Here is a 24977-nt window from a genome sequence, read left to right on the forward strand (position 1 = left end):
TCGTAAACTTTATACTGTGTTTTTACAATTATATGTAACACAAAGTTTTGAAATGAAATACATTATACAGTTCAATTCTTCAACCAATTTCAAAAAAGCCGCATAATACGCATTGATAAAGAACTTACATCTATCTAAGTAAGTCGCGCACACTTTTGTGGTAAATTTAATGTTATTTCGAACATTTGTTTAAAACTGCATTTTTAAAAGTGACATGTTAGATACTCGCTCTGACATGAACTTATGCAATTTGACCCCTTAAGGTAACAGATTCAGAAATGGCGGATAAATCATCCTAATACAAATGTGGAAGGATGAATAAAATGAGCATTTACGTATGTTTGACAAGATTGTATTACGGAATTTCAGTTTTATTTTGAATTATTTCCTCTGTCAGTGGTACATTCTTTTATTACATGGACTTTTAATTTGGTAGATATTTATTTTTCTCAAGACTATGCTCTAAAAGTTTACTTTTCAGTCTATATGAGTTTGATCGCCACTTAGTATTAAAATATACGTTAACAGAAGTATTATAGTCAAAAATTAAAACAGTTACTTATTGAAAGACGTGAACATGAACACAATTATTTAAATAATTTAAGTTTAATTGATAACTATTAATAACACAAGCAATTCAGGTTATCTGTTTCAATTAGCCGAATAAATTCACTGGTGTTAATTCTTTATAATCCGGAGCAAGTTCCACAATGCACCATCCACAGCCTGCAACACACGGTTCTGAAACAAAGACACAAATGGATATGATACAAATCAAATGCAAATGACCACTTTCAACACTTGGTAAGAATCCGACATGATTACTTATATTAATCTCTAATAAATTGCTTTGGTAATTTTCTGTGCGTTGATTTGTTTCACACTTTAAAAGATCAATCTGTGTTCACATTTATCAGACGGTAACACAGTATTGTGGCAAAGCTGCAAACATTTTAAAAATGTATTATCGATTCTTGATAATTTCCTTTGTTATTGGAGAATGTTCTTTGACATCTACAAGGGAACTGTACTAAGACAATTTTTGCCAGTTCGAACGACTAAGAAATCGAACCATTTTAAGCATTTTCATTTTCAACAATTAAGGTACCATACCCAACTTGTGAAATTCTTTTCGTTTTTTTTTTTCAACAAAAAGCTGTCTCATTGTTGAAACGTCCTGTTAACATACAATCCCAAGGCATTTACTACATATAACATCTGAGTTTTTCTGTCAGAATGTTAAGAAGCTCATGAAATTTTTAAAAAAAATGTTCCGCCTTGTATTGGTTCCAGTGTCCAGAATGCAATTTATTCGTCCACTGTTTCAACTGCACAATTATTATACGGACGTAAATGAAACACATTTTATGAGATTACCACGAATACATTATCGGAGGTAGTCGCTCAGACATTGCCTCTTAGCATAATGTCTCTGATTAAGAAGCTTTGGACCACAAATACCGATTTTGAGAGACGGCCTCTTACAGAAAGGTGTAAATCTGAAATAACGCCGAAAGCAAAACATGACCCGCATCACCTCAAAGGTAGATACAAATTTAAAACAACTGTTATTGCTGCAGAGGTGGAAATTTTGGGAACTTACCAGGTTCATCAGCCTCTCTCTTTATAGGCTCATTGTTGTGTTTGGGTGTGAGGTCCATCCAAAATGTTTTGTAGTCCTGGCAGAAGTCGCTGATTTTCTCTCCAGCTCTCTCTTTTACCTCTTCATTATCTAACTGCTTGTTGTTCACGTTTGACTTGAAGGCCAGTGTAACATCTGTTCTTTTCTAGAATAGACAACTCTAATTATTAGATGTTTTAATAGACTTGCAGAAAGCATAATTGTTTGATTAAGTGTAAGATTGAAATATCTTTTTACGAGTGGAAATATAAGACTTGGCGTTCATGAGTGAAAGATCTTTTGATCTTATATGTAAAGAAACACATTTTCTTTTTATTTCCTGTTTTGATTTAATTTACTCATTATATAGTTTCTTCATGCATTCCAGTCTAATATTTCGATAACTCACCGAAAAAGATGTATTTAATACTTTTATTACTTAGTAATATGTGTCTTTCTGAAACAATGATTCTTTCTACTTTCAGACTTCTTACATTTGTCAAATAGCTATGTTCTCTGAAAAACTACATAGTATATCTTTCGAATTTAATTTCAATGTGTGAAAACTTCGATTGAACAGGCTCAATCAAACCGAGCTTGCAACATTTTCGTTTTTCTTGTGCTGAGCGACCTGTGGAGTTTCCACTTTTTCTATTTTAACAAATACATAATTAGTTTCTATCAATGTTTTGTATTGGCTTACCAGTTTATAGACGTTTGGTGTCGCAAAGGGAATTGGCGGGTGTGTAAGCAGACAAATACCTCTTTCAATGTCCTTAAACACCACATAGTTCTAAAAATTGAAAATAATTGTTTTGCTTGGAATATAATTGTATACCATATTTCTTATATTAAAGGCATACGATAGAATTCCTGTATATGAGATGGGCGATTTTTCCCCAAAAATAGAATTTCTTCAAACTTTGGATATTGAAGGACAATCATCTAAGAAACAAAAATCTGCAATAATAAAAAGTCATAGGTCACCGGTATTGAAAAAGTGTTGTCTGCCCTGGAAAGCGGTCATTTTTAGGATTGTCCTTCAATATCCAAAGTTTGAAGAAATTCTATATTGGGAAACATTTCGCCCATCTCGTATACAGGAATTTAAGCGTACGCCTTTAAAGTAAATGAGTGAAAGAAATGTAAAAGTAGAGCGTTTTAATATGCCGGATTAGTGTTGAAGTTTTGTTTAATCAATGTACAGAATACAACTATGTGTTATCATACTTAAACAAATTAAATGCCCTTACAATGATAAAATCCCATTACCCGATAAAGAGATATTTTGACTATCAGAAACATTTTCAACCATTTTGACTCGTGACCAGGCGAAAGTGACTGTCAGGTCATGTGACCGCGCTGATATTTTGAATGTCATATAAGGGCAAATAACTGCTTCAATTGTTTAGCCAAATCATGAAATGATTGCCTCCCTTTTACACATATAGTAATGACGTCACTATTCAATGGTACACAGGCGATTACCGCGCTAAAGATGAAACTGTTGAATTAAATTAATTTAAAACATTTTTTAAAACTTTTATCTGTGCTTTTTTGTTCGGTATAATAAAATAAATATCATATAACAGCGTGTGTGACATTGATATTGTCAACCCTCGAAACAGAATGTCACCGCTCGGCTTTCGCCTCGTGTGACATTCTGCCCTCGGGTTGACAATAATAATCAATGTCACAAACGCTGCAACATGATATTTATATAATGTTGAAAGAACATGAACCCAACCCGTTTGCATTTGCTTTGTACACATACTTTCAATCTGTAAATAAAAAAAAAACATTTGTGTTGTTATTATATCATGCTATGCATTAGAACAGGAGAGAGATATTTACAAAAATCGTTTGATTTCCTTCTCAAACATGATGATATATTACGTTGTTGTAATCAAATATTAGTATTCATTATATACCTACGGGTGTTCTGTCTGAATTAAACTACTTTCATTGGATACAGAAATATGTTAAATGGTAGGACTACTTGTGTTTTCTTTTGTCGCTGCGGTTCATGCGTCAACGTCAACAGTTTACACTTTAAAACGAGGTTTCAGCCTCGTTTTAGCTGATATAACAGTAGGAATAGGTATATGTGTATAATAAAATGGCCAATAAAGCCGTACCTTGATTTGCAATTATGAATTCGGCTGTCGTGAATTTTGCTAGACCGGGACACACTCGGCGGACGCGGCTCGTGGGATCCAGGTCCGAGACGAATACAACATTGCTAGTCCGGGACACACTCGGCTGAAGCGATTCGTGTGATCAAGGTCCGAGCCGAATATAACATTGCTAGACCGGGACACACTCGGCTGAAGCGCCTCGTTTGATCAAGGTCCGAGCCGAATACAACATTGCTAGACCGGGACACACTCGGCTGAAGCGATTCTTGTGATCAAGGTCCGAGCCGAATACAACATTGCTAGACCGGGAAACACTCGGCTGAAGCGCCTCGTGTGATCAAGGTCCGAGCCGAATACAACATTCTAGACCGGGACACACTCGGCTGAAGCGCATGGTGTGATCAAGGTCCGAGCCGATTACAACATTGCTAGACCTGGACACATTCCACTGAAGCGCCTTGTGTGATCCAGGTCCGAACCAAATACAACATTGCTAGACCGGGACACACTCGGCTGAAGCGCCTCGTGTGATCCAGGTCCGAGCCGAATACAACATTGCTAGACCGACCAGGACACACTCGGCTGAAGCGCCTTGTGTGATCAAGGTCCGAGCTGAATACAACATTGCTAGACCGGGACACACCCGACTAAAGGGCCTTGTGTGATCCAGGTCCGAACCAAATACAACATTGCTAGACCGGGACACACTCGGCTGAAGCGCCTTGTGTGATCCAGGTCCGAGCCGAATACAACATTGCTAGACCCGGACACACTCGGCTGAAGCGCCTTGTGTGATCTAGGTCCGAGCCGAATACAACATTGCTAGACCGGGACACACTCGGCGGACACGCCTCGTGGGATCCAGCTCCGAGCCAAATACAACATTGCTAGACCGGGACACACTCGGCTGAAGCGCCTCGTGTGATCCAGGTCCGAGCCGAATACAACATTGCTAGACCGGGACACACTCGGCTGAAGCGCCTCGTGTGATCTAGGTCCGAGCCGAATACAACATTGCTAGACCGGGACACACTCGGCTGAAGCGCCTCGTGTGATCCAGGTTCGGGCAAAATACAACATTGCTAGACCGGGACACACTCGGCTGAAGCGCCTCGTGTGATCCAGGTCCGAGCCGAATACAACATTGCTAGACCGGGACACACTCGGCTGAAGCGCCTCGTGTGATCAAGGTCCGAGCCGAATACAACATTGCTAGACCGGGACACACTCGGCTGAAGCGCCTCGTGTGATCAAGGTCCGAGCAAAATACAACATTGCTAGACCGGGACACACTCGGCTGAAGCGCCTCGTGTGATCCAGGTCCGAGCCGATTACAACATTGCTAGACCGCGACACACTCGGCTGAAGCGCCTGGTGTGATCCAGGTCCGAGCCAAATACAACATTGCTAGACCGCGACACACTCGGCGGACACGCCTCGTGTGATCCAGGTCCGGGCCGAATACAACATTGCTAGACCGCGACACACTCGGCTGAAGCGCCTCGTTTGATCAAGGTCCGAGCCGAATACAACATTGCTAGAGCGGGACACACTCGGCTAAAGCGCCTCGTGTGATCACGGTCCGAGCCGAATACAACATTGCTAGACCGGGGCACACTCGGCTGAAGCGCCTCGTGTGATCTAGGTCCGAGCCGAATACAACATTGCTAGACCGGGGCACACTCGGCTGAAGCGCCTCGTGTGATCCAGGTCCGAGCCGAATACAACATTGCTAGACCGGAACACACTCGGCTGAAGCGCCTCGTGTGATCCAGGTCCGAGCCGAATACAACATTGCTAGACCGGAACACACTCGGCTGAAGCGCCTCGTGTGATCCAGGTCCGAGCAAAATACAACATTGCTAGACCGGGACACACTCGGCTGAAGCGCCTCGTGTGATCCAGGTCCGAGCAAAATACAACATTGCTAGACCGGGACACACTCGGCTGAAGCGCCTCGTGTGATCAAGGTCCGAGCCGAATACAACATTGCTAGACCGGGACACACTCGGCTGAACATTGCTAGACCCGGACACACTCGGCTGAAGCGCCTCGTGTGATCAAGGTCCGAGCCGAATACAACATTGCTAGACCGGGACACACGCGGCTGAAGCGTCTCGTGTGATCAAGGTCCGAGCCGAATACAACATTGCTAGACCGGGACACACTCGGCTGAAGCGCCTCGTGTGATCCAGGTCCGAACCAAATACGACATTGCTAGACCTGGACACACTCGGCTGAAGCGCCTCGTATGATCCAGGTCCGAACCGAATACAACATTGCTAGACCGGGACACCCTCGGCTGAAGCGCCTCGTGTGATCCAGGTCCGAGCCGAATACAACATTGCTAGACCGGGACACACTCGGCTGAAGCGCCTTGTGTGATCCAGGTCCGAGCCGAATAAAACATTGCAGATCAAGGTGCTGCTTTAATAACCTTATTGTTTATATTACACTGAAATAAAAAAATGCTTAAAATAAAATATGATTAAAATATCAGTACATGTAGACAAATGATTATTGATTCTTTTTGAGTTTTCTATCTTTCAGGAAAGGACCAATTCAGAGGTTGCGAGTTTCGAATTACAGATGAGGCGAATGTCGTAGATGATGTCAAACACTACGTTCTCCTGTGATTTACTCCGAAAGGTTCCATTTATAGGTGATAACAAGTGTATAACAAATTTTAGAGCGACATGGGGTGAACAAACAAGAGTTTATTACTGAACAGCCATTTTAAGGCCATTTAATTAAGTCAATAAAAAATAACTTGTTTTTCTGATATATATTTTCTCAGAATATCGCCCCGACAAAAATAAGTACTTTTAAAATTTACCGTATTGAAGTCATGGTAGTTGACAGTGGGAACAAGTTTCTCCAGAGCAGGTGTTTGGCTGACTGTTATGGCCACTGTATTCTCATCTACGTCATGCACAATGTCCTGTGCTATATCCGCTCCATCGTATATCTTTACAAGACGATGTGTCTGAAAACATATATGTAAATGGTATTGAGTACTTAGTCTGAAACTGCATTTCGCTATATTAACACATTTATATGAGCGTTTACTTTATTATTCCATTGATACTGGACAATGTCGGAGAATTTCCTTCATGTTATTTTTGGCTGTTTTATAACAGTAACAATACCGTTCTCCTACAACATAATTTTACATCAAATATTTTTTTGTTAGAGAAACGTTGATTTTATGACAAATTGGAGCTTGAAAAGAACAGTATAAGATATAAAATCAATGACATCAGTTGCACTGCCCCTGTTAAAATAATTTCATGTGTACGGGGTATGTTTTTCTTTGTCCTTCCTGTCATTTCTATTTACTTGCTTTTTCATTATCATTTTTGCAAAAACTTTCGACTGAAATCGGCATTCTTTCTTCCTATTCGTCTAACCACGAAAAAAAGAAGAAAGGAAAAACAGCCAGGAAAAGCGTTGAGTAAAGGTATTTTATCTGAAATACAAATCATCTGATAGCTCACCTGTGTTTCCCCAGACACAGTCAATATATAAACTGCAATCAACTGTAAAATAAGTAGCATCCTGAAATTCAAAACAAAATTTATAACAAATAATATAATGGAATTTGAATAGATAAGAAATAGTAGGTCTGCAGTATTTTATAAATGATAGAAACACAATTCAGTCTCAGCAACTCGACGCCTTTAGAACATTATAATAAAAGACAGAGTGTAAATGAAGGAAAGCAATTATAACCTGGCGAAATATTGATAAATTATAAACGTGCCTTTCAGCGCCTTTTATAGAGAAATAGAACATCTTAACATGGCGTACACTGTGGGAAGTTGACATGTTGTAAATCTTATCTAATTGTGTCGTCAATTTTCTGTAACAAAAATATTTACGCTATTTTCTCGTTATAGAACACATACACGAAAACAACTTTAACCTGACATTATCTAAAATACGGACACTCCGTGGTCGAGTGGTGAACATGAAGTGATGAAGGTCATGTGCCTTCTAGCTGCGCCGAGTTGTTCTACCTTCGATCTCTCTAAAACATACAAAGAAGCAAACATAAACCTGTTTATTAGCTTGCAAACTCTCTTTTCGTTTAAGATACTTCTATATATGACAGGGAATTCTTTCTCTAGAAACTAATTAGAGGGGCATTTGAAATATATTTTCTTTTCGGGTAAGGACTTCCATAGTCTCACCTGTGGAATGGGGTCACCCCCTCCAACACTCTCCACCATCTTGCCCCCTCCCCCTACTTTAAAAACGCCACTACGTCCAAGTCAAGTAAATGATGTACAATAGACACATCTTACGCAGTCAGCATAATTGTATTAATCCAGCTACTTTCGCAATTTGCTTGAAACCTATGCTGTCGAATAACACACATAAATACGAATGCTTGCCTATGAACTTCTTCTATCTGTTATATTTAGACTGAAGAAAGAGCAATTCTGTTTCATTTTCCGAAAAGCAATAGAAGAATCAAAATGGATAAAAACAAGGACAAATGCCCAACAAAAAATACGTATTAAAGATGCAATCATCCACACAGCAGTCCATATGGAAGTAGGGGTACTGACCGAGCACACGAATAGAATACAGGAACACAAATTAATGCAATAGAAAAAAACACTGAAGTAACAAACAGACAGAAGCTTACACGAAAAAGGGACACAGCAGGACGCCGTCTTGAAACAGTCAGTAGCAAATCACTCGCTGGGATGTGCAACTATTTACTGGTGCCAATCCAGAATCTGAAATATTAATGGTGCGCACTTAACCTCACTCGTACCCTCACCATGATCCAGGTTCACAGGACAGTGTAAATAAAAGTTAACCACGCCTGGTGAATCCCTAACACACATAACGTAACTGAATGCATGCCATGTAAAACACAAAAATGCTCTTTTAAATTTATATAAAAAGCAAACATTAGGCACAAAGCATCAAGAGAAACACCCTTAAGGGTCCAACGAAACAGGACCGAAGCAGATATCAAAACTTCCTATCATAGAATCATCTGCATTTTCCGTCAGACACAATCAAAACGTAGCCTCCAACAGTAAAAGAGTTAAACACTAAACATGCAGCGTGTCTCAAAACACATTGGTCATACCTCTTATAATTAAACGTTTTATAACTTTACAAAATACAATAGGAAAATTACCATGACCTAAAATCTTACGAAGTTTGTAGATAAGATCCGCACAAAAAAAAAAACAGATTTAAATGTACATAGTCTGAAGAGCGTATTTAAATTATTATTAAGTTTTATAACCATATCTGAATTACGATAATAAAAATTTTAAAAAATATATATTTACGTAGTTCATAATAATGGTAGCCATTCTGAAGAAGTTTATTTGTAATATACTGATTATGTTAGTTGAAATCCTCAACATAACTACATGCTCTGGCAAACCGAACTTATTATAACCCATAAGGTGTTGCCAGGGGTACATACCCATCCAAATGTTGGAAATCATTCCCGTGGATCTAAGAATAAAATTGATTGCCCGTATTTATAATATCGTCTAGATAGCTTTATATGCTGTTAAAAGCAGTAATGATATCTGCCTGCGTATCTGGAGAAAGGCTCAATATAAAATCTATTTCATAAAAATATAAAAGCAAATCTGGGACAAGGGTGCACAATTTGTTTCCATATGAATACCAATGACTTGCATATTGTGGTGAAGTGGTATAAAAAGTGGAGACATCATACGTTCAAACTGAATAAAAAAACTTGTAATTATAAATTTCAAACTTATCTAAGATTCCGCGAAAGTTTGTAAATCACTGGTTACATGTATAATCCAACTATTATGAGACACCACACGTTTGGTAATAACCGCATTTGAAATTTGACGCTCCGTTTTCCTCTTTGATTGTGTCTGCTGGAACAGACGGAGGACAGCATGATGAGCAGTTAAAATCTATCCTTTTAATCAGGCTGCAATGTTGTTGTGTTTGTCTCAACAAATCAAGATTGCTTTGGTTGTTTCAGTAGAGATTCTTCTTAAAAGTCAGACCAATGGGTTAGGTTGTGAAGAGGTTTTTTTGACAAATGAGTGTTTGCAGGTTAAATGGTTAAATGTGTTTGTGAATTGTTCATAAAAAAAACCCCATAAATATTGAACAATGGGATAGTTGTTCATAGATTTAAATTTATTAGGCGAATCGAAGAAAATATAAAAGTCGAGACTCCAGCCGAGACAAACCTAATAAATTTATATTAATGAAGATAGTAACACCGTGTCCAATCGTTACTTTGAATAACCGGATCAGTAACGTATGATGTCGGATCATACTTTTCATACTACAATGGAATTTTATTTCTCACCATAACACATCTGCGTTTCTACCAAAATGTCAAAAACATTCGCAATGAACACGCACGTATAGTTTTAAGGATTTCTCAATTAAGTACTGGTCCGCCGTCAAGTGACTATTCTTAGATGGTTCTCATCCTTGTGATTTTACCTCTTTTAGACTAGAAAATTATCCTTTTTCAGACTAAAAGTAAGGCAAAAGCTTTTGGATCCTTGACGACATCTCTACGAACTTTATTCAGTAGTAAAAATCGACAATAATTTCTTTAACAGAAGTAATTTGATTTGTTTAAAAATACAAATTATCATACCACTGCTTTGCGAGTTATTCTCCCAAAATCACGACCTGTAAACACTAGCTCCACCTCGTTTTGGAGGTGAGTTGAAAAAAAAAGAGTTAATGATACCTCCATAGCAGCGCTATAATTACCGGAACTATAGGAGTTCTAAATGTAAGCAAAGAAAGAGGGTGAGCCGTTGCATTATTCTTTCATTATTATGGCTTCATATGCTACATAAGCTATCAAACATGCTCAACAAAATCAAACCTGGAGAGATGTACGAAAAGACACAACGACAAAATTCTCTAGTGTAACAGGTGTAAAAAGTTCTCCAGTGTAACAGATGTAATAAATCATTCTACTGTGCTGGCGAGCTGATGTAAACCTTCATGGAACAGGGAAGCTAATGGTATGTCCACAGTGTGGAAAGCTTTTTTATTACAGCCAGTATAAGTGTATACCTTAAGAATCAGTACTGATTTTTTCAAGTTCTTAGATAAGTTGGAGCCGTCCTGTTTGTTCATCTATTCCATTTTCATATACTTCAATTTAGTAGCAACATATTGTGACGTTACTCTTACCAGAGTGTAGCATTAAACATCTTTTTGATCATGTTGTTCTTTGGGTTGCCACTACTCATCACTGTTTCGATAGATCAATTAAGTGAATAAAGGTATGTTTCTCTTGGAAATTGATTACAACGAACATCTATTTTATTAGAAGAAAACTCCTAAGCTCCTATGTTACTGCATTTTGCAATCGCTGATCCTGTGTCTGGACATGCATGATGAAGCCAGATGTTCATGAGCATAGCCTATGTGTCAAGTAGTCATCCAGCCTATATTAGAGCTTTGGATATATATACATTTGTGTGTGTGTGTGTGTGTGCGCGCGTGTGTGTGCGTGTGCGTGTGTGTGTGTGTGTGTGTGTGTGTGAAAAAAAGTCGGCACAAGTGTTGAATACTCACTTTTTGTGGTCTTTCTCCTTTCCCTCTAACATTGTAAGAAAGCTCACAGTTTTCTTACATCCAGTATTATACTATGAGGGGATAGAGGGGACAATTGTAATAGATCACTGTTTAGCTGCTATTTGCGCATGGTTTTCCGAAGTAATTGAGAAAAGTGCTTAGATTTGCTGGAAAACGAATAGCAACGAGTATTCCATAATGTTCAGAGTACATTTTGCGCTGTATGCCGTCTCTGACAATATTTTTTCTAAATAACCGCAAAAGACAATTTTCTTACCAAAACCGCTCCATTTGATCCGAGATCATACGTTACTGATCCGGTTTTTCAAAGTAACGATTGGACACAGTGAGTAAGCTAATTTTCTTTTTATTCTGTCATCTGATTTATAATCATTTTAAAATCAAACTTACCCACAAAAATGTTTGCCAACTATGTATGTGTCTGTCTTAAACAACAGTGTACAAATTAAAATGTCGCTAAAGTATACTGTCAATACATAACCTTGTTTGATACTTGAAACAACTCTTAAGAGTTCCTAACATTATACAATAATAAATAGATCCTCGATTTCTTGCAGTTTATTATCTTGAATATTGGACAAATGTAAATCAGGGGATTTAAATCATCTCCCTTTGTTATTCAGCAAAATGAATCATTTGTTTTATTTTTGTTGGTTCTACCGCGCACCGACACAATTATAGGTCATATGGCGACTTCCTAGCTAATTTGATGGGGAAAGAAGACCCAAGGTGCCCCTCCGTGCATTATTTCATCACGGGCTGGCACCTGGGTAGAACCACTGACCTTCCGTTTCCAGCTGGATGGCTTCCTCAGATAAGAAATTCAACCCACCGAGTAAGGCTAGAAGCCCCATCGGTAAGGGACAAGTGATTTGAAATAAGCGGCCTTAACCACTCGACCAGGAGGTCCCTTGTTTTTGTTATGTTTTTCGGCGAATGCCGTTATAAGAACGAATTCGTGACCTTGACCGACCCATGCCACGTGACTTCAGTTTGCAAATCAAAATACTTGATAACGCATTATAGATAATTTATCAAAATGGAAGATTTATGCAACACTCTGCCTGATTGGACGAGAGTGTCAATTTGTTTCACTCTGCTGATTGTGCTACGCTGAGTGAAATGTAAACAAAGCGTTTATCCTAAACGACGCTGTTCACAGTTTTAAAGCTAATTTTCGCTCAGTATATTTAGCAAGAATATTGATACACATGTATATCCCAAAATGATAAGTAAGTTTAATAAATATGATAAAAACCTGTTCCAATACCAACATATATCAAATTAAAGAAAGAGCTGAATACGGTCTGCGTATCACATGAATAAGGGTGTGATAAGAGTCTTCTATGTAGAGAAGTGCTTTTTAAAAGATTTTCCTTGTTACAATTGTCGTCTGTATATGAAAAGGTTTCTTGCTTTTGTGACTTATTCAGATTGCATACTAAAATGAGTACTTGTTTGCTTTGATATATTTGTTATAAATTATTTAACTGATTTATTATATATGAATATTTTTCTTTAGTATGGTATGCAAATATTGAACTCAGTTGAAATCTGTTTTATGTATATATGCTATAAAATGACTGAATCTCATTACATTGAAATGAAGGTACGCTGCATACAGTTTATCTACATGATATGACTACGGTCAAACTTTGCTTATGAAACAGAAATATTGAAATAATTAAAGTTGTATGTGTCCCTTGACCTTCACTTTTTTATAGGTGTGACGTCATTGTCCAAAGATTCATGAATAGCGAATATGCATTTGTAAAAGCGGGATCAGTTGGCCTATTTTAGGGGCATCTAAAGCTAAAAATAAAAAATCCTTTAATTGATTTTTTCTCATGTATTCTCATCAAACTTTATTTCTAGCGTCTTTATTAGGCCCGCAGCCAATTTTGTTCAGTTGGGGCATTTGACCCCTTTTAGGGGCTGCTAGAGCTAAAACTAGAAATGCCTTTAGACAACGTCTCATGAACAGCTTGGTGGATCTTTGTCATACTTGGCCTGGAGCATCATTATAAGGTCCTCTTCCAAATTTATTTATATAGGAACTTGGGCCCTATTAGGGACTACTATAGCTAAAAGTAGATATGCCTTTCTTCGCATTAACCACTAAAATGTAATGGATTTTTATCAAACTTGGTGTGTAACAATATCGTAAGGTCTCTTGCTATTTTGTTACAAATGGGGATATGGACGAATTTAGCTAAAAATATAAACACTTTTAATGACCTCTTCTCATGAACCGCTTGATGAATCTTCATCAAATTACTGCTGTTATTATTCGTCTAAGGATAAACGAAACAAAATTGCAACCCTACGAAACCTTTGTGAAAAATTAAAAGAGAACCATTTAAATTGTTAAAGTGCGGTGTTTAGTTTTGCAATTTGAAAAATGTTAGACGAAAGATGAATGTTAGATGAAAATTTCATAAACTTCTTTCCTTATTAGAATTCGCCGACCATCTTTTTTAAAGATATTTCTTGTTATATATTATGCGGGAGAAAATTCGGTACTCCATGCATCATGTCTTTTCAAAATCCAGATGAGGATGGGGTCTAAACAACTGAAAATGTTCTGTTTTGCAATTACTTATAACGTTTTCAGCCTGGTTGTCAGAGTAGCGATGTCGTTGGGCAGGGGATGTATGGGGGCGTCGAGTTTTTCATTTCTGTTCTATAGCTTAAGTTTGAATTGAGATATTGAATGAAACTTGGTCTATAAACAGATTATAGTAAAGTCAAGATACGGTTGATATTTGGGTTTTGTGGAATCATAGTCATAGTCATTGTTACTAAAAATTGAAAAAAAGAACAGTTTTCGCTCAGTAACCTTAGTTTTGATTGATATATTAATTATAGAAATACAAGATTGCATACAAAGTTAGTGGGATCAAGTGTAAAGCCAGCATAACTCAATTAATCTGTATGCTTTCAAAATTCCACCGCGGGCAGTGACATAAAGCGTAGGTCTTTTTTAGCTTTTAGAATCTAGAAAGTTTGGAGGGCAGCAGACGAACAGTGGTTCTAATTTCGGTCCGGGTTTTTAACATTTTTCATTTTTAGTAATGAAAAATAGTCATTTAATTAGGATGGACATGCTATTACCAAACTTGTTGTGCAGCAAGTTTATATGACAAACAAGCTTTGGAATATATTTCGGTCTACTGTTACTAGAAAAACAAATCTGATTTCCGAAGTATACAAATTGACTATCGACAGGCCAGCGCGCTTCAGTATTTGAAAGTGGTTGCACATAGGGAAGTGAAAATGAAAGAAAACATTAGATACCATGACAATATTACATACATTTTTACTTTCGAGTTTAGTGCATGTAACTGAAGAGGTTGATGTACTATTATAATTGTTGAAACATAATTCAAAACTATTGATTATTGAGTTTCGCTCTAAAATACATGAACACATATGTACATGTATACAGTGCAGATAAAAGCATCATTGTACATAACTATAAACACAAAGGCTTAAACCCAAACTGACGTTAACACAAATAAATTTATTTTTTCAATTCAAATACGTTTGCCCTGTTATATTGTACTAGGTATTACTACTGAGCACTATAATGTATCACTTAAAAGTCATATGGTTACGATATTCAGGTGAAATCATATTCGGACAACTGCAGTAAAGTCTGTATACAAAAAAAAACATTGTGACGAGGACAAAAAAAAGGGTACACATTTTTAGATATAATAATTTATTTATAAGGAGCATTTATCCATGTAAAAGTCAAGGCTTCATTGCTAGTCCCATCTTTTTGTATAGCTGTAACAAACAGAAAAAAACTCTCGTAAACGTTTGTATCATATATGTTGCTGACGAACAATAAATGTGTATATAGGAGAGTAAGTAAACTTTTTGTTGATGTTAATATTATAACTTCGAAAATTGAAGGTCAGTGCCGTTCAATCTGAATGTTCTTATAAAACAGCAAGACAATTAATTGTTTGTCGAAATATTTGAACAAACCATACCTTATCATAGTACGCTTCAAATTCAGCCAGTGTAAACACCGAGTCTTTCGCTGCAAGTTTACAGAAGTAGATCAAGTCACATAGGACAAACATGATAAAAACATATCAATGCAAAACTTTCAAACTGAAACATACATGAACAAACACACAAGGGCCATGATCTTCGGTTGTCCACCTGACCATTTGGCCTGAATTATATGCCATGATAAAAGTTTCATAATTCTAGTTGCTAATCAGAATTGTTCTATGATTTGACCGTAGGACATAGATGTTAACCCGCTGTAAACCTTTCCAGCAATTTCTATTGATTTCATTATGACCAGACTTCAATTAAATCCGCAGGAAAATATTGTTTCTAGAGTAATAATACTGTTTTAAGTTATTTACCTACTTTTTGAACCCAGATATCAAGTTTCGAACTTAACCTAGTCATCATTTTTCAAGATGACTCATTTTGAAATCGGACCCAGATTGTTTCATGACAAACATTTTCCATGTTTCGTGTAACTCCAGTATAAAAATGTAGTATCTAAGTTATAGACATACCTCACACTTATATAAATTTCAAAATATATCGTATCAGATTTGTTTAATGGACATTGCAGACGATGGCTATTCAAACATTAAAGCTTCAGATATTCATGTATCTAATTGATTTGTTTCTGTTTACTAATTACAATGTACTAAGAAAGTAGCAAGCATACGTACGATTTAAGTCAATTTCATCGAACTCTTGAATCTCGTCCCAGGACGCAAGACAGTCATCATCGTTATGGTCAAAATGATTGAAAAGGGCCCAAGAAAACATGAGAGTATCGTGAATACGATTCTTCATAAATTCAACGAATGTTATACATCCATCATCTGAAATGGCAAATAGTTATATCCATGTGGCTCATTGCAGACCTTGGGCGGTCTTCTGCGGAAGACCGGAATTGATTATCAATTGGTGCGCACGGCAAAAGTACGCAAATTATTGTCCGCACTCATTTAGAATATAATATGTATTATATACTGACTAAAGTTTAGGGTTAGTATTACCGTGGTTACAAAATATATACATTAAATATACTTTTCATTCAAATTGCTTGAATCCGGTATATACCGCAGTCTTTAATATATACAGGCCCTCCAGGTCTGCAGTGAGTTAGTCATAGTATATATCCATGATCTTCACCACTAACAAAGAGTTGTCATAATGTATCTTACTATTTCTGCATGAATTTTACAAATAATGAAAGGTCTTACTAATCACAATATCTGTTGCTTAAATTTGATATTTTGCATTGATGAATTTCAGCAAATAAAGTCAAATTATGAAACTGGTATCTCATCTGGTTGTTGAATTTTGAGCAGCTCCAGCCTGCTGTACGAAAGTTTCGAATATCTGCCCATAGAATTAAATTGTGCGTAGTTAATTTTGATATTACATTAAATATCAAACCTTATAATACAAATATCAAGTGAAAGAATGGTATTTTTACTGTTTACAAAACAAGTATGCAATGTTCATACTGTTATAGTCTTGCTGTAGAACATATGTTTCCATTTCTCTTTCGCTAACGACGTTGTCTTTATCCGTGTCCATAGCAGCGAATTCAGCATCGAGTTCATGGTTAAACTCGTTCATATTCAGTGGCGGGTCAAAACTTTTTGCAAGCCAAAATCTATTCAAAAACAATATACAGCAGTTAGAATTGAACCTGTTCAATTTTGATCTTTACTGTCAGTAAAATGAGTTTTATTTATATTTTAACGCTGATTTTGTAATTTTTACTGAAGAGATTGGAAGTTATTTTTCGAAGGACGTCACAGTGTTTATGTTTTATGAATCAAGTAAGATCGCGGGTACAATCTTACTCTTGATATTATTGCCCCAAAGTTGGTTTTACGAATAAACAACGTTTGTTTGTTTTTGTTGGGGTTTTTTTTGTTTGGATTTTTTTTTTCGTTATAAATAGTGAATGTAAATATAACTTTCACCACTAAAGTAAAATCAGCTTACAAGTGAATAATAATTGACGATAAAATGTTACTCAACATACTGGCTTGTCACAAGAAGGAAAACTGTTGTATAGACATATACCATCTCGAACCTGAAAAGAATAAGTCAGATACTATCACTTTCGTTTATTTTCTCAACCACAAATAAAAGACAAAACAGCTTCGCAAAATTAATATAACTGTAAAGAAGCGCCTGCAAAATCCATTCAATTTATATATGTAAGTCTACAGTTTGTTTTTAGCTTTATTCATGTGATACTTTATATGTTTGTAGCTTTATAATATTACGGTTATCTTTTCTGTACTCACATTTAGCATATAGAAATATTGGAATTTCTGAACAGCCCCGAGAATCTTATTAGTTTTAAAGTAACTTATGATATTGCAAACTGACTCTATTATCAATTGATGTGTTTAACTGGTTCATGATTTTGCTTTTAATTCGCAAAAAATTGCTAGAAGAATAGTTGTCATGATGTGTTTATTGTTTATGTTTACACTACTATAATGCCTTTTATATCAAAGGAGACTATTTGGTTATTGCAGTTAGTATATGGATATAAAATACATATATTTATAGTTCTAATTTCTTTTACTGTTACTTATTTATAACGCAGTTACTCTTTGAAACGACAAAATTGTCAACTAACGACGTCTGTTCGAAAAGAAAACATTCTAATATAAAGTTGCGTTTGGGGCAACTTCCGGTAGAAAGTCTTGATGTTGTAAACAATCGTTACAAAACGATCGTTGTGACCTCTAGATTTCTTCGCCAATCGTGTTAAAAAAAAATCATAACAATCAGAAAGCATTAGCTGCATATACATGTAGTTTAATCTAAAAACGCATTTAAAATGAAACTAATGCAATTTAGTAGATTGTTTTATGTTAAAATGAATAAATTTAAGATGAAATGATTAGTTTTTGCTATCAGATAAAAGAAATGCTATTTTGCAATTCTATAACTGTAGCCCAAGTAAATTATTGTGCGCAGCGTTTAACTGATTCAGAGTGTTTACCTAATAACAGTAAAACATGGATTTGCTATATATTATTTTTAATTTAGGCATTATCTATCAATATTATCATATTACCGAACCGGAGTATTAAACTTTATTAGAAATATTTCTGCTTAGCCCAGAGGTTTTTCTATAACTATATATAATACTGGATTATTACCTGTAGAGCAGCTCAATCCTACTCTTGACTAAATGATGTGAGTGTCGGTTGCTCTGGCTTAATTTCAGTTTGTTGACCCACTGTTATCACTAGTAGTTGTGTCACCTGCTTTTTTCACACAAGTAGTATTGTCTGATCACTTAATTTGACCGTGATTAAATGTCATAGAAAGTGTCCTTATAATCATTGACAAAAAAGTTGGCCTTAGTAACATATATTTTGCACTCCCTAACATGTTTACAAACTAAACGTCCCCAATTGTAAAGACCCACCTGCATACCGAGATTGCAGCTTATTTAGTTTGTATTAACTTTTAAAAGAAATGAAAGAACCCTAAGTCGATTGCCTTATGCTGTAAATTACATAAAGCTCTTTAATGAAATAATCTCTTCTGTTAGTCCCTATTCTCACGTGATAATTGCAATGTTCAACAGACAAATATATAGGGATAGAATTTCATTTATTGGCTGCTCTAAATCACTCATTCATACATATGTAAGCCTGTGATACGGAGCATGAGTGAAGTTGCTTGTTTATTGCCTCTCTTGAAAAAGAATCAATCAATCCGAGTCTGCTATTATTATGCATGGTTGTATACAATGTTTCAAAGTGATTTTCTTATAGAATTATTTTATTATTCCTATTAAGACAATGCTGTTTGCTGTTTCAAGTTCATATCTTAATACGCAATTATCTGTTCGTCCTTCGCCTTACCATAAATAGAATGTTTTGAACATGGTCGAACTGCGTCACTCTTTTCTCCAGACACCTGCTGTTTACGGCAAATGTTCCGTTCGGTACGCACTTGCTTGCACTGACAATAACATAATTGTTTTTACTAAACCCCACGTACGTATCTAAACTGGAGAAAACAGGATAGGAATATGTTCAGGTATAAAAGAGAATTATCACAAATACGTATCATTGTATCTCTTTCAATAGTTCTGTAATTACATATATAATGAGGTATTATTATTATCATTAATTTATTATAATTATTATTACTATCATATATCATCACCGTCATCATCATCAACAACATCATTTAATTAATATCGCTGTTATGTTTCAGATTAGTTAATTCAAATTCGTATTATCTAAAATATAAATAAATGATTATATGATATTTTGTATATCATTTCAGAGTACTTTGTATAACACAGCTTATAGCAATTTTTGCCTTGACTGCATCTTGGGCCCTCGAGGTAAGTTCAATGACGACTTATTATGCTAACTTTCCTAGATTACTAGGTACGAGAATCACACTGCTATGAATAGAGAGATCTCAAATTTGAATTTTGGTCTGGAGCAACAAAATTTCGGAAGTAGTTTGCCACGTTTTATGATTATGAGGACTGAATGTTATATTCAGCTTTAAAAGTGGTTAAACAGATTTTGATAAAGTAAGGGAGTAATCACAAAATGTTATGACAGGGATTTAACTCTATGTAAGGGGTCTCGATGTTTACTAAATTAATCTCTAACAGAATAACTAAAACTAAAAATGTCATAAAATGGTGCTTGAATGTGATTGACCGCCTTTAAATAACCTTGTCTACTACAGTTACCTCCAGGCAGGTTAGTTTTAAGCCCTGTTATAATATAAACCAGCTTGTTATAGATATATCTTTATATTTATATTAATAATTGCATTATGTTACCAACCAAATTTCAGACCCATCGTCTTATCAAACGCCATGATGGAGCAGATATAGCACAAGACATTGTGCATGATATTAAGGAAAATACAGTGGCCATAACAGTCAGCCAAACACCTGCGCATGAATACCTTGTTCCCACTGTCAACTTTCATGATTTTAATACGGTATGTCTAGTTCTTCTTTACCCAGTTATTAAAATGGTACTTGAGGGGAGGAGAGAAACTTTTATCAAAGTGATCCGAAATATCAAAAACAGAATAAAGTCTCCAAAGTGGTGGTTTTACCAGCTGTGTCTTGTTGTCTTCCATGTCCATGTATGTTTGTGCCTGTTTGTTACTTCTATGTTTATATCATTGCATTCATTTATGTTTATATATACATGTACTCATCCAGAAAGCACGTGAATGTTATAAGACTTGTTTTTATTTCCTTTTTCTGTTAGACTTTCGTCCCGGCTTTTGTAACACAGAAACTGAAAAGCAAATTTAAAACTGCTCAAAATAAGAATATAAGGTTACTTTAAGATGTTGTTTTATTGTAAGTATGAATTGTACAAATGCATTTAGGAAAACTTGGTATGACTTATGGAAGTGCTAAAATATTTTAATGGTATCGCGCTAGTCTTTTTCCGTTATGATTTTGATATCTTAAATATAGTAAAAGATGAAAAGATTAGAAGCTGGATTCTTTTATACTAATTAGCCATGTAATTTTGTTAAGTTTCTCCTAAATGTTTTTCTCCAGCCACCTTTCAGTAAATGGTTTTTGAACTGAAAGGTTGGTCATGAGCGAATTTCATAACATCTAAGCTATATTTTGATTTGAAGTGTTCTTGTACATTTTATCTTGAAATAAACAAGTAGAATGCTATTCATGATTAGCATAAATATAACTGTATCTTATTTTACAGAAATATGTCGTGTTTAAGGATATTGAACATGGAGTGTGTCTCCTTACCTACGCACCAATACCATTTGCTACTCCTAGTATATACAAACTTGTAAGTTAATAATTAATATATATATATATATATATATATATATATATATATATATATATATATATATATATATATATATATATATATATATATATATATTGTAGAAATATGCTATGTCATGCCTTCAATAATATCTTGATTTAATATGTTACTAGAAGAGATTATTTGTAGTTATTTCAAAATTAATTTGATCATCTGGAAGCATGCATATAGAAAACGAAAATGAATTTAATTGATGATTTGGGTTGTCAAACTCGGCCACGAAGGAATATATTTCTTGCATACCAGAGAGACATTTCCATTGTTTTCAATGGTATTGAAAAAATCTCGCCATACATGCCGGAATATAAAAGTACCATCGCATTGCGAATTACATTATTTATTACATAGTTGTTTACTGTACTGTAAATTCATTTAATTTCGTGGGCATGAAATTTCGTTGTTTTGGTCAAAACGGCAATTTCGTGGGGATATGAATGCGTAGATTTCAACTTTTGAACATAAAATGAATTGGAATTTTACTTGTTCGTTGGGATTAAATTGCGTGGATTGACTCAACCACGAAATTCACGAAAATTAGTCCCCCACGAATATTAATGATTTCACAGTATGCCATTTTATGACTGAATGCGTCATTTAAAAATCAAGACGTTTATTACTTCGCTACTATATGAAAGAGAAAAATGATTTTCTATTTCGACGACTTTTGCAGATTAATGATAATTATGCATGAAAAATCTATCATCACTGTCTAAACAGTTACCCTCGAGCCGCTTACAATAACACTTTTACCATTGAACGTCAAGTAGACAGCCAAAGCAGCATTTAGACATAAAAACTCACACATGATGTTCCATATCGGCTCTCTATTTAACTATAATCCAGTCCTTGTAAGATGACCAAATCCATTAGAACACATAGTATGTTAGATGTCCCAGTTTAACGAAACACATAGCTTGTAAGATATCAAAATACATTGGAACAATTAGCTTGTACCATTGAAAACAATTAGCTCGTAAGATGCCTAATGTACAGAATTACATCAATAGCTTTTAAGATGTCCCAATCCATTGGAACAGTTAGCTCGTAAGATGCCCAAATCCACTGGAACAAATAGCTTGTAAGTTTTCCCAATGCACTGGAACACATAGCGTGTAAGATTGGACGGCTGCTTACAGCTGAATGACCGACAACAGGAAGAGTATTGTGCTTCACTAATCTTAAACTATGTCGTTTTAAACCCTAGCAATGTAGGTTTTATCATTTAACTATTTGAAATCAGAAAAGTAGCAAAACAAAAATCAGCTAGGCATACGTCTCTTTCAGGGGAGAACAGACTTGACATTAGCGTACACAGCAGAAGTGCAAAATAAAATTCTTAGCAATGACGAAATCCGTTTGAGAGCTGGTTCTAACATTGGCGATTTCTGTGCAGACTACAAGACATTATGGATGGATCTTATACCTAAACATGACAACAAACTGGCCAAAAGAGGAGAGGATGAACCAGGTAGGGGCAATAACAATAAGTTTCAGGCAGCCATTCCCGATACAGAAATATATTTGCGTCTGTAGCCACAGGTACTATGAGTCCATTTCTTAAAAACCTTCTGAATCAGTTTTCCCTCTGTTCTTTATTAATCTCTGACTTGTTAACTCCTATTATATTATATACCTATGGTAAAAACACGCACTCAAAGAATTCAAAATCCATATCACAAAATATGAGAATTAGATTCCGTATTACTGCTTTCATTAGTATTCAGTACACGATAATGAAATAGTTCTGTGTTTCAGAATTTATTGTCACTTTTGCCACTAAAGCTGAAAGCAAACAACAGTTGGAAGTATATATGATAAGGGGGTCATTTTAACTGTAGCGCTTGATCAAGGAATGTATACGTCTCTTGTAATCCAGCCCAAAGGGCCAAATACAACAACCCATATCAATTTATTGTTAGAAAAACCTTATTATATAATGGACTTTGTTATTGACCGATCAGAATGTATAATTCTTTCACTGGACTAGTCACACCCGTACCCGAATTATTGTCTACAGCATAAATGCATTGACATAACAAGTCAGTAATGTCATATATTAAAACAAAACTAAAAATGCCTCCGAAATGGAAATCGTATGGCAGTGTATGTATGAACATGTCAGTCTTAAATATATAGATATAATATAGCAATCGACAAAACAGAGGAGAACCACCTCGGAACTGTCCAAACGGTTAGTGGTGAGCACCATGTCCCTCTCATAACCCCATCCATGATCCAAAACTACATGATAGTGTTGATTCATGTAAATAGCATAATTTTATGCTTGTATTACTGACATTTCGTAACTTTCTTTCAGAACCTTGCGCTCTTGCTTGCGGAGTATGTATAGTAGAGGCAGACAAAGGATACCAAACAGTTGGAGCTGCAAATGTGCTTGGTTGAAATATATGCCTATCTTAAACAGGAGAATAAAAATTATCTGAGTCTGATTTTTTATGTTATCTAAATCAACTGGCACGCAGAGTTAGAATGAGCAATTTCGATATTCTTTTGACCGCACTTTATAAATGACTGTTTCTATAAAATTAATGCGCATGTATTAACACTTTCGATAAGGTTATTTCTTCAAAAGATAGCCTAGTGGTAGAGCGTCCGCTTCGAGTGCGGGAGGTCACGGGTTCGATCCCCGGCCGCGTCATACCAAAGACGTAAAAAATGATACCAGTACCTCCCTTGCTTGGCGCTCAGCATTAAAAGGGAAACTGGCCTCTTCTCTCATACCCTCGTGGCGATGGATTCCATCAGGATGAGGTGTCGAGAGTGATTCATATAAGTTGTTTTAAAACGACCTAAAATAAATTCTGTATAAACTAAAAGATAAGACTGCTGTGGATGTTAGTTAGTTTTCCTTGTATTACTATAAGAAAACGTACCCTCCCCCACCCCTCCCCCACCCACTTTTAAAGATATTTGGAAAATATGAGTAATTACTACACTGTGACTACCCATATTTGAATGAACATCAAATGATGATTTATTTTAGTGAATTTTGAGTATAGTATATCATTAAAAAGCATCGTTTTAATGTGGTAGGGAAAACTGAAAGGGTGAACTTATACTGCCTTGTTACATTAGCTAGCTTTTATTGCGACTTGGTCGGGAGTCCGCTTAATGTGTGGAAGCGCCCGTATTCAATTCCCAGTTTTCTATAGGTATGCATTTTGTAAGATTAAAGAACAAACATATCTTAACAGCATCAAATCACTATTTCCTTAACGTTTGCACCGCTAAATAAAATTCGAGAAAGCTACCTTTGTTCCTACCTAAGTTTATGCTCTCATGTTTACAGCTCTGCAAAGATCAACCAATTTGTTAGTCAGCCGGTCGATAGATAATATGTTTCCACTATTGTAAACTCCATATATACTCCGTACATGATTGTCTGTGGTGATTAGATTGTTACTTTGTCAAGGGTATGGTCACATGATATATACAGTGAAAATGTCACTACTCAGTGACGTTACACGCATGTCTACAGACAATGATTGATCAAAGCCGGTACATGATCATTACAAATATTTAGATAAAAAAGTCGGGATCGCACCTATTTGTTTTTTGAGTTGTTTCCAGAATAATTACTAGGAAATAGTTAGCCAAAGAACACAAGCGGGAAAACTTATAGAGTGGCTGATTGTGGTTAGAAGATATGCTATAGTTATTTGGAGGTCAAGTTTATTCTAACTCTCAGTTAAACAATAAATTGTGAGTAGTTAA

General features: G+C 35.8%; 3 protein-coding genes across 6 annotated transcripts; 1 reads left to right on the forward strand and 2 right to left on the reverse strand.

Annotated features, from left to right (window-relative positions):
• Nucleotides 1–587: 587 nt before the first annotated feature.
• Nucleotides 588–7596, reverse strand: LOC128548923 (uncharacterized). Of its 2 annotated transcripts, none has more exons than XM_053524632.1 (6): nucleotides 7523–7596; nucleotides 7257–7317; nucleotides 6596–6745; nucleotides 2325–2414; nucleotides 1604–1787; nucleotides 588–741 (listed from the first exon to the last, which is right to left on the reverse strand). In XM_053524632.1, exons 1-6 carry the CDS (start codon nucleotides 7585–7587, stop codon nucleotides 656–658), a joined length of 636 nt encoding a protein of 211 aa, XP_053380607.1. In that variant the 5' UTR covers nucleotides 7588–7596; the 3' UTR covers nucleotides 588–655. The 2 variants fall into 2 exon arrangements, with proteins under 2 accessions (XP_053380607.1, XP_053380608.1); XM_053524633.1 differs by lacking the exon at nucleotides 7523–7596 and adding an exon at nucleotides 7412–7436.
• A 7466-nt stretch (nucleotides 7597–15062) lies between these two features.
• LOC128548675 (uncharacterized) lies at nucleotides 15063–18646 on the reverse strand. Of its 2 annotated transcripts, none has more exons than XM_053524032.1 (6): nucleotides 18540–18646; nucleotides 17402–17452; nucleotides 16872–17023; nucleotides 16065–16220; nucleotides 15357–15406; nucleotides 15063–15147 (listed from the first exon to the last, which is right to left on the reverse strand). In XM_053524032.1, the coding sequence occupies exons 2-6, from the start codon at nucleotides 17443–17445 to the stop codon at nucleotides 15112–15114; spliced, it is 438 nt and encodes a 145-aa protein (XP_053380007.1). In that variant the 5' UTR covers nucleotides 17446–17452; nucleotides 18540–18646; the 3' UTR covers nucleotides 15063–15111. The 2 variants fall into 2 exon arrangements, with proteins under 2 accessions (XP_053380007.1, XP_053380008.1); XM_053524033.1 differs by lacking the exon at nucleotides 18540–18646 and adding an exon at nucleotides 18455–18502.
• Nucleotides 18647–19296: 650 nt separating this feature from the next.
• On the forward strand, nucleotides 19297–23687 carry LOC128548924 (uncharacterized). Of its 2 annotated transcripts, none has more exons than XM_053524635.1 (6): nucleotides 19297–19431; nucleotides 19684–19744; nucleotides 20215–20364; nucleotides 21111–21200; nucleotides 22527–22710; nucleotides 23560–23687. In XM_053524635.1, exons 1-6 carry the CDS (start codon nucleotides 19424–19426, stop codon nucleotides 23643–23645), a joined length of 579 nt encoding a protein of 192 aa, XP_053380610.1. In that variant the 5' UTR covers nucleotides 19297–19423; the 3' UTR covers nucleotides 23646–23687. The 2 variants fall into 2 exon arrangements, with proteins under 2 accessions (XP_053380610.1, XP_053380611.1); XM_053524636.1 differs by having other exon boundaries at nucleotides 19421–19505.
• Nucleotides 23688–24977: the final 1290 nt, after the last annotated feature.

The sequence above is a fragment of the Mercenaria mercenaria genome, chromosome 15 (genome assembly GCF_021730395.1).
Source record: "Mercenaria mercenaria strain notata chromosome 15, MADL_Memer_1, whole genome shotgun sequence".
Classification (NCBI taxonomy): Eukaryota; Metazoa; Mollusca; class Bivalvia; order Venerida; family Veneridae; genus Mercenaria; species Mercenaria mercenaria.

Coding starts and splice junctions, on each gene's coding strand:
- LOC128548923 (XM_053524632.1), bottom strand. CDS start 7,587: ATGTCAACTTCCCACAGTGTACGCCATGTTAAGATGTTCTATTTCTCT. Junction 2,415..6,595: donor ACTACCATGACTTCAATACG/GTAAATTTTAAA, acceptor TTCAATTTTTAG/AACTATGTGGTGTTTAAGGA. Junction 1,788..2,324: donor CACCAAACGTCTATAAACTG/GTAAGCCAATAC, acceptor TGTCTATTCTAG/AAAAGAACAGATGTTACACT.
- LOC128548675 (XM_053524032.1), bottom strand. CDS start 17,445: ATGGTATATGTCTATACAACAGTTTTCCTTCTTGTGACAAGCCA. Junction 17,024..17,401: donor TTCCTTCTTGTGACAAGCCA/GTATGTTGAGTA, acceptor GTTTTTGAATAG/ATTTTGGCTTGCAAAAAGTT. Junction 16,221..16,871: donor TCTACAGCAAGACTATAACA/GTATGAACATTG, acceptor TTGCCATTTCAG/ATGATGGATGTATAACATTC.
- LOC128548924 (XM_053524635.1), top strand. Junction 21,201..22,526: donor CTCCTAGTATATACAAACTT/GTAAGTTAATAA, acceptor CGTCTCTTTCAG/GGGAGAACAGACTTGACATT. Junction 22,711..23,559: donor AAGAGGAGAGGATGAACCAG/GTAGGGGCAATA, acceptor ACTTTCTTTCAG/AACCTTGCGCTCTTGCTTGC.